Source organism: Rhagoletis zephyria, unplaced genomic scaffold, assembly GCF_001687245.7.
Source record: "Rhagoletis zephyria isolate East Lansing unplaced genomic scaffold, Rhagoletis_zephyria_1.1 Rzeph_scaffold_03300, whole genome shotgun sequence".
NCBI lineage: Eukaryota > Metazoa > Arthropoda > Insecta > Diptera > Tephritidae > Rhagoletis > Rhagoletis zephyria.
The window spans coordinates 976-10,862 of NW_016160383.1; the positions used below are offsets into that span (position 1 = coordinate 976).

At 37.6% G+C, this 9,887-nt stretch overlaps 1 protein-coding gene across 1 annotated transcript in view; it reads right to left on the reverse strand.

Annotated features, from left to right (window-relative positions):
- Positions 1-1,750: 1,750 nt before the first annotated feature.
- Positions 1,751-9,887, reverse strand: part of LOC108368759 (NUAK family SNF1-like kinase 1) — a gene marked incomplete at its 3' end in the record, with an annotated part of 52,320 nt that continues 44,183 nt past the window's right edge. The window contains exons 2-3 of the mRNA XM_017623673.1: positions 2,075-2,281; positions 1,751-1,950 (exon numbers count right to left, since the gene is read on the reverse strand). Of these exons, the coding sequence (XP_017479162.1) occupies positions 1,751-1,950; positions 2,075-2,256 (382 nt within the window). The remainder of the gene's footprint in view (positions 1,951-2,074; positions 2,282-9,887) is intronic.

Here is a 9,887-nt window from a genome sequence, read left to right on the forward strand (position 1 = left end):
GCAGCGCATAGCATGCATTTAGGCGCTTAGTGTTAGTAGTCGCGCCTAATCAGGAGATTCCCCTTATTGATATTTTCGACATGGAGAATTCCTTATTGACATAGATATAGTAATTTCGTTAATCGGAGCTCCCTGTGTGAATCCAGACCACGTCTTGGCGAGAATATCGGCTACTTTATTACCCATGATTACACTATGTCCCGGCACAGAAATTATGAAAGCTGAAGGCAATCTCACACTAGTTTTGGTAACCACGCGTGCTTTCTGTGGCTATCTTTCTGTTCCAGGGAGTTCGTCGTTCATTGTCTCAGCTGGTTTTATTAGCGAAAAAAACTTGAAGTTGTGTGAAGAGTTATGGTCCAGAAAACAGACGTCTAAGAGGTATAAACCTGAGCGTCAATGAGTGTACAGCTTTTTATCCTCAACATTGTCCCCTGAGATGAGTTTTGCATGCGTTTCGTAAAGTTCACAGCCCAACAACAGCACTTAACGCCATAAATACCCAGATAACTCGTGGTCTAAATCGAAACCGTGCTTGTGAGAGGACAGGGCATCTGTCAAAGGCGTTTGATACCGTCAGCCACTTCACGCGATTAGAAGACATTGAGGATCCCTTTCTCCCACAGGAACTCAAACGGTCGTCAGCGAATTATTTGAGTGGTCGACATTTGTCGGTAATTTTTAGAGATATAACCAGAAAACCCGGAAAACAGGGATTCCACAGGTAGGTGTCCTTTAGCTTCTGATTATATACTACATTACGAAGCTCTCACAGGCATCTGGACGAAGGAGGTTAGACTATATCTGGGAATTTATGTTGATGGAGCACCAATTCCGACAGTGAACAGCCCAAAAATTGTCACAGTTACCTGCGATAGTTTGCTCCCCGGCGCATACAACCGCAATTGTCAATAGAGTAGAGAGCCGCGCAACAAGGTCCTCAAGCCGCTAGCCGGCAGCACCTGGGGCAAAGACAAAGAAACGTTGCTGGCAACATACAAAGCAATTTTCCGGCTGATTCGAAACTATGCAGCGCCCGTGTGGTTGCCGGGGACTATCAGGACGCAGGATCATGTCAAAAGTCATCTAACCGAACTAGAAGTTCATAAACCAACCTCTGGACCCAACAGCGTAACGACAGGCCATAAACGCCATTCGCAGGGAGTCGGTCTCGACTCACATGGACTACCGACCTGTGAATGCAGTCCGTGGACAAGGCTCACACCACCATAGCTCAACTTCGCGCTGGATACTGCAGCAGGCTGAAGTCCTAACTGAGCAGAATAAATACAGATGTGCCCAATAAGTGCCCGGCATGCGATGAGTCACCTCATGACTCGTAACACATCTTCACATGCCCCCTAAACCCCACTCACCTAACGGCCCTCGCCCTTTGTGCCAACCCATTTGGAGTAGAACACATCCTGGCGGGGCTAAGTAACCGCTACAACAACAACAACACATGCCTCTATTTTCAGCAAGGAGTCAGGTTGGTTCTTACATAAATACATACATATTTTAAGTTCCGTGGTCTTGTGGTGATTTACGCACACCACAAAACCTTTTAACTATTGCTTAACTGTTACGAATTTCAGCACATTTTGATAATATGACTCACTACGGTACTTTGTGAGTTCCCTAACTGTTTTAAGCTAAAAAAAAATTTAAAAACATAATGTTCCTACACATTTTTATGAAAGGGATATTAATGTTAGCAACAAGTTCTTCATAAAAATAATTTCAAACTTACCTTCATAAATGTGTATAATATTAGGATGCTGTACGGAGCTCATAATTTGCACCTCACGTCGTATGCGCACCAAATCCGCCTCAGCCTCTATTTTGCACTTTTTTATGGTTTTTATAGCCACCTCCTGGCCGGTTTCCTTATTTATACCTAATTGCACTTTACCGTATGTGCCTTGACCTAACTTTTTAATAATATCGAATCTAAGAATTAGGAAACATAAAAAAGTCATAAATTTAAATTTTACTCGTAAAAGTAAAACTTTTTTATCATCATAGAAATTTACTTAACCAACACTGGATATATAAGCCAAAAAGCTAAACTCACCTTTGACGCAACTTCTTTCGGTGGTTATTCATTTTCACATCGCCCGTATTCGCTATACCGCTCATTATATTATCTATTCTATCTCGTGGAATACCCGATGGATGCGCTATGCTGCCCGCCTCGCCACCAGCATTATTTGTGGTGGTGGCGGCGGCCACGGCATCTGGATTGCTTATCACCATATTTGAGCTTTATTTGTGAAGTTCACTGCAAATATAAAAGTAGAAAACAAACAGATAAATATGTGACTCACAAAAATATTAAAGGTACGTTTATGTGCGTACTAAATGACCGAAAAAGTATGATAAAAAACCTAAAAGTAAGTAAGTAGCAATAAAGTTTTAGATAAATCAAAGCAAAACTGCAATGCAACCATTCAAAGGGAGTAAACTGGGTTTACAGCGCAGCAATGATGTCGCATGAATGCGAATTGCAGTCACAGCAAAAACTGGAGGGGGAGGGGGAGAAATGTAAAAATAAAGAACTACTACTTGCTGTGCATTCGAGAGGTTCGGTTCTATTGATGATAGTAATAATTTTGCAGTTGTTGGCAAATACATAGAGGTATGCAGTTAAGTGTACACAGACACACACACATCATTTTGCAGTGAGTTATTGGAGCTCATTATGGCAACTTTATTGCCCTAAAGTAAAAAGAATTGCCTTTGAAAAGCATTGAGCGGAGCGCTTGTCACCGCTTGCCAAGTGTGCCAGGAAGCTTAAGTCACTTTGTCTAATTCATAACTGCATCGGACGCAAAATGTGCTAGTTATAAATTGAAATAGAAAAGGGCATATTGCAGATGCTATGGTAAATGTGTATGAGTATTTTTAGCAAGGGTCGGTTCGGTATTGTGAAGTAAGTCAAGCTACGTTTATTGCAAGTCAATTGCATTTAGAGTAGAATTCTAGACCAGGTGCTTTAGGTCTTTTCGGGTTTTCCGCTGAATACCTGAAACACCTAGTGTGAAGCTGCATTCTTAAGACAAATTTAAATCCAATCAGGTTTCAAACTATGATCGAGGTTATTAATCATTCGATTACGTCAGACATTTGTTTCTCAATTTTGGTGTTGAATTTGGATTCATACAGAAAAATTTTTTTTATTTTTTTCATGTATATTAATAACATTGCATTGAAGGTACAAAATTTTTAAGAAATATTAAGCTTTTAACACTTTTAATGTTTTTTCTCTTCAACAGAATTTTTTCCAACAATTTTCACGATATTTTCATTTCATACATTTTTTCAAATGTATATATGAAATCCTTTATAATCCTTATGTCAGATCACCATTAAATTTGTTTTATTTTAAAGCAACTCACATTCATTTTTAAATGATCTTCTCAAAAATTGCTTAACCTAATTAAGTGCTTTTTGTGTGACAGGCGGTAAAGGACATATTATGTAACGAAAAATTTTACCTACTAAATCGGGGATGCTCTATCTTTTGGTGATATTACCAACTCCGTTTTCGACCGGTCTAAAACGGAAGTCGGTAATACCACCAAAACATAGAGCATCCCCGATCTAGTAGGTAAAATTTTTGCGGTTTTCAATATGGGTGCTCTAGGACACTCTCTATACTTGTATATGTGGATGTTTTTTTCATGTCCTGTATGTATCGTTGTGCTGGGTATGCAGTTACAGTTGCACGACTATACTCAATGAGCAACCCATATGCGATATGCGGTAACCAATCCAAATGGAGCGTTGGGTCACGGCAGAAAGAGAGGGAGCTTCGACTTATTCGGTTAAGGGCTCACGGAAGTCTGCAGCGTCTGTTCACCAATATCTAAGAAATTCGTTGGACGGGGCGAGGCAAGAAATGCCTTGCACCATCTACTACAGCTGCCATCTAAAGGAGCGCAAATTCGGTGTCAGATTTGTTCACCACAAGACAAGAGAGACTCAGTGACTGATTTCCAGAACGTACTTAAATTATGGAGGAAACACTTTTCCACCCTACTGAATGGTAGCAGCGCTGAAAGCTGTGGAGAAGATAAGCCCGCCGATGATGACGGAGTCGATTTTCTTATAAATTATATTCCATTCACAGCTGCTGGATATGAAAAATATGGCTTGCATTTGTTTTGCGGTAATCGGTTGCTTCGAAGATAGACGATCGGAAGCTGAAACGTTGCATTCGTCGTGAATTCATGCTGGATAAACTCAGAACCGAGAATCTTACACAGCTGCTGTCCAGAATACCGAAACAGACCAAATAAGTGTGTTACTGGTAGTCATGATTATGTACCGCTGCTGAAAATGTTGGACAGAAATCTTTAAATAAAAAAATTCTTTTTGGAGTGACGACTATGTATATACATGTATGTATACATTTAGTGCTTGCTGCCGTTCTTAGTGCTCAGCTTTAAGTGCGGTTCATTTTTCCAAGCACAAAAAAAATATGGCTTAAATGCGTAAAGAATAAGGATGTTGCGCCCGCCCCCTTACTAGGCAAATATTTATTTAACGAATACAAATATAAATAAAAATGTATTATACATACTAGTTAAATAGCTTCAAAAATTGCAATGATTGCATGGAACATGTGGGCATATTTTTTCAATCCATGCTAATCATTTATATACGAGCAATTCATATGTTATTAAATTTGCATGTCAAATATGTTTTGAATAGCAAAAGCAATGGAATTATTAAAATGACTAAAACCAAATACTGTCAGGCAACAATTTACATATGTAAATTAAATATTCAATTAAAGTTGAGTTGAATAAGCAAAATTTGCAATCAAATGCTCTCAATTGTAAACAAATTTGCAATATTTGAATTTTAAAGTGCCGTAAAACGACAAAGCTCTTCGTCCATTTTTATGCATATACAAGTATCTAGATATGTACATATTTACATACATTTCTACATATATATGTAATAACCAAGTGGAGCGAAAAATCAAACCAGCAAGTGAGCATTCTAGTAGATCAACCGACCAGTCGTTTCACAGGCATAAGATGATGCCGTGGACTACCAATTTACAACCTATCTTTGAGTTGTCAAAGCCAAAACGATTTGCATACACTCCTTAGAAACATAAACAGAGGACATCATGGTATTAGCACGAAGCTGCTTCCGAGTGTGTCAGCCAAAATACGTAATTTCGGCGGAAGAAATACAATTTTTTGAATATTCAATTTTCATATTTAAATGGTTTAGCCCGGTGATTTCCCAAAGTGGTCCGGGTGGACCATCAGGGTTCCACGGGGCACTCGACCGGGTCTACGTTGGCGTGAAAAATATGGGTGTAAGTAGGGGTCCACGAAAATATATGTATCTGGTTTCGATAGTAAAAAATACAAATGTTGGCTTGGCCAATATAAGCGGATAATACACTACACAAAAATACTAAGGGAGAAAAAAACTCCAAATTTTTCATCGATTTTATTTCGTATTTAGACTTATAAAAAAAAAACATTTTGAAGCTTTGATGCACTAGTTTTTAGATATCTTGGCAGCTACGGATGTCATGTAATCCTGATAGATAGCGCGAAAAAAAAAACTTTACAATTAGCTTTAATTTCCGTTTTTCAAACCTCCCTTAGCTTTTTTGAGTGGGTTATTTTAAGACAGAGTTCGCAAAAATCCATCACTTAGGAATAATAGCCTATTTCCACCAAAAGCTTAACTACAGTTAAGAGGTCAGCGATGGTAAAAGACAGATATGGTTTAACAGTGGAAATTTGCGGTCTCCACCTGACATTTCTGTCTTACCACCGCTTTTATAACAGAATCTGTAGAAGGTGGAGACATGGGGTTATGTTTGCTTGTACTTAACCTGAGAAATTACCCGTTTCAAGTTATAATATCCCATTTCAATAGGCATAAACTGTAGTTAAGGCTTGGTGGAAACGAACTAACGGGTGATTTTTTAAGAGCTTGATACCTTTTTTTTTAAAAAAAACGCATAAAATTTGCAAAATCTCATCGGTTCTTTATTTGAAACGTTAGATTGGTCCATGACATTTACTTTTTGAAGATAATTTCATTTAAATGTTGACCGCGGCTGCGTCTTAGGTGGTCCATTCGGAAAGTCCAATTTTGGGCAACTTTTTCGAGCATTTCGGCCGGAATAGCCCGAATTTCTTCGGAAATGTTGTCTTCCAAAGCTGGAATAGTTGCTGGCTTATTTCTGTAGACTTTAGACTTGACGTAGCCCCACAAAAAATAGTCTAAAGGCGTCAAATCGCATGATCTTGGTGGCCAACTTACCGGTCNAAAACATTCATCTCCATCCTTGAGTCAAAAAACTACTGTTCAACTAAATTTATAATTAATATAACTCTACATTTATCATGCCACTCAAAATATTACTTCTCAAAAAGGTCATTCTGTCTCGTTTGCGTAGCTCAATTTCATCATTAAAGCAGCATTTTGATGGCTTTACGAACTCTGCGTAAGGTCAGCGACTGTTACTTGCATATTGCATTCCATTCGTTAGATCTAATCTTAACATTTTTAGCGAATTTGGCAGGGAATCCACCGAAGCCAGAAAAAAATGTCTATCATTTTTTTTTTTTTGTAGATTCAAATAAAAATATAGCACTTACTGGACCAAATAGAAAAAAATTAGGACAATTTTGATAAATATAAGCAGACAAAATTGACACTTTGATGACAAACACTATGTTTCCTCCGGTTTCTTACTATAAAAAAATCAAATGCCGGAATATTTTCTATCGATTTCTGAAAAAAAGTTTGGCTCATATTTGCGACTTTTAATGGAACCTCATAAAGTAATGATGGTATTTTTAAGGCGTTTTTGGGTTAAGTTGGCGTGGGAGGTGTGTGTTCAAAGAAACCGATTACTCCCTTTTTTTGGATGTTTAGTCAAAATATTCTTACTTAAAAAATCGTAAGTGACCCAAGTCGAAATAACCTATATTAACCAAACCTAAGTTAAATCTCCTTTGCCCATATGATTAGCGTGTGCTAAGAAATAGTTTTTCACATTTTCTGACAAACGCATAATTTTGAGTGTGTCACCTTTGAAGATCGTGTGCGATATGAGAAAATTTCCGGAATGATATGTTCATCGGTCCGCTTTTTACGGCTTTTTATACCCGAGCGCATCTTAGCGGAAAATGATACTTAGGGAAATTTTTCGAAAATGGGTGTGGCAGCGCCCACTTACGTATGTGTATCTCGGAAAACGATCTATCAATTTCTACCAAACTCGGCACATTTATCACCAACCTTGGCGCAAAAAAGCAATATGTAGAAAATTTTTGAAATCGGACTAAAATGATTGCCTCTTACCATATAACGGTAAATTTCAGAAATACGAAAACTCCGATGTTTCAATAACTAAAGACGCCAACTTACTACAATATAGTAGCAAGACACAAGATTATTGAATTTTGTAAAATGGGCGTAGACCCACCCACTTATCACTACAAAAGTGTACAACGATAACCGTCTTACCGATTTTAACCAATGTTGGTTCAATTATTTCAATAATATCATAGGTGAAAGGTGAAAAAACGATATTTAATACGTAGGCTGGGTATATAAAGTTCGATTTCGCCCGAACTTATACTTCTTTACTTGTTTGAGGTTATGTTTGTATGGGTGGTACTTATGCTTAGAAATAAAGCGATTACGCCTGATTGGTGAGGATTCTAAATTGATATGGACAAAATTTCGGAGTCATATAATCATTGATGGGCATTTTAAGACATTTTGAGGCCTCAACCCAAGGTTGAAATTAAAAATGGGCTTATTGAAACTTAATTAGTATCTGAGATTTTATTTTTTTGATGCAATGAAAATCAATTTCAAACGAACAAATAATACATACATGCTGTAATGTGAGGTAGTATTTCAATTGATACACCCCGTTTTGTACAAACATATGTATGTATGTAAGTACATGTTGCTATAAAATACATGTTATGCCTCTACATATTTAAAAGCATTCATAAAAGTAAGCACATAAGCAAGTGTATGATTAATTTAAGGTATTTTGTTTTCTCAATTTGCTAATTTGCAGCCATAAACAAGCATGTGTTTTTACACGCCATTCGTCCCGTGTGCATCGACTAGCTACATATGTAGCTGCTCACTCGTAGCTTGCTTGTTGCACTTTTACAAGCATTCAAATGAAAATCACTTGGAAGACACTCCGGCACGCACTTGAGATTATTGCTGCACAAGGAAGCAGGCAACGGTAAGTGCAATGAAAGAAATTAAACATGTGTGATAAGTGTGCATTGAGTGAGATATACATATGTATGTACTACATATTTAGATACATACATATACATATGTGAATATGTACATACATAAGACTACCTCAGGCGCCATACAAACAAAAAAATATTTTTAATTTTTTCTGATCAACTCAGTGTTATTTCGCTGACAGCTTTGACAGATACGAAACTCTCCTCCAAGCAAATAAGCTTAGAATACTCAAAAACGCAAGCTTAAGGGGCATTTTGCAAGTTCAGTAGAAATTTTTTGAAATTCCAAAACCCGTTAAAAGATAAATGTTTTGAAAAAATACGTTCTTTTTGCAATTTTGCGAAATTTTTTGACTATCTCATATGAACGTGGAATTGAATTAGGCGAATACGCGGCTTTGTGTGCCAAGCGCCGTTATGCAGCCTTCATGTGGGTTGATAGAACTAAACAAAAAAGAGGATAGCTAGGAATTTCATACAGTATGGTTGGACGTTTTTCCAGAAATCACCCCTCTCTATATTCAAAACCAGACTTAAAGAAAAGACTACCAGGAGGATTCTGGTACCCAGGGCGGAGCAGATAGGTTTTGAGTCTATGAAAGATAGATATTACAGCAAAGCAGTAACCTTAAACTACAAAAACAAGGGAAAGAACGGAATTTCACAGAAATGTTTATGTAAAACAGCGAGGATTGATGTGGGCCACGGTTGGTTCATTGACTAAAGAAGGTACCTTAAAAAAGTATATTTTCGAACAGATGCATACGCAAAAGACAGAATCACAGCCTTTAATTTCAAGTACAACTAGCGACGCCAGAACATTGAGATCTTGGTGAAAGCCAAGTTCCTATTAAAGCCCAACGATCTCATTAGGTAACATTGAAACTGGCGAAGGAGTTTGGATTCTATGGGTTCCGTGACGCATTGGTAATGAAGAAAATAAGATAGCTGATAACCGTTTAAAGAAAAAACTATCGACCCCTTTCATCGGCACAGAAAAGTGGACACAATCTATCTTAGTCAGACAGAAGGAAGGCTCTCACATAAATCCCTACCGGAACGATCTTTAGGTCTAGGACACTCCAAAGCGTCTATAGGAAGATATGATCTAAAACGCTTTGAGTAATAGTACATTTGCTTATTTAGGAAAAATTAGAGATCATTATCATTGCCAGCTGCACAATCACCTAGATCGCACGCCTGACCGATGTTAATTCTGCCGGACTGTTATTGAAAAGGCACGGCACATATTGGTACCAGAAAGCGGGCGCAGGGTTTCCTCTACAACGATAGTAATAACCACCGCTGCACCTCGCATTTCCATGGTTTTGAAGAAAAAATGCACACTATATATTTTTTTTTGTAGAGACTACTATATTCACGTCGTAAAATTTACTACAGAATTGTGGGATATGAACGGGTTAATATTTGAAAAAATATGAAGATTTAGAGTTCGCTCATCGCGAATTTCTATTTTCAATAAAAATAACACAACAAATGTTTTCAATTTTGAAATTTCACAACTCGTTTTTAAATCGGCGTATCTAACTTAATTTTAATATTAAAAGCTTGTCCCGAAAAATTTCACAGCGGATTTTAAAAAATGCATAGCCG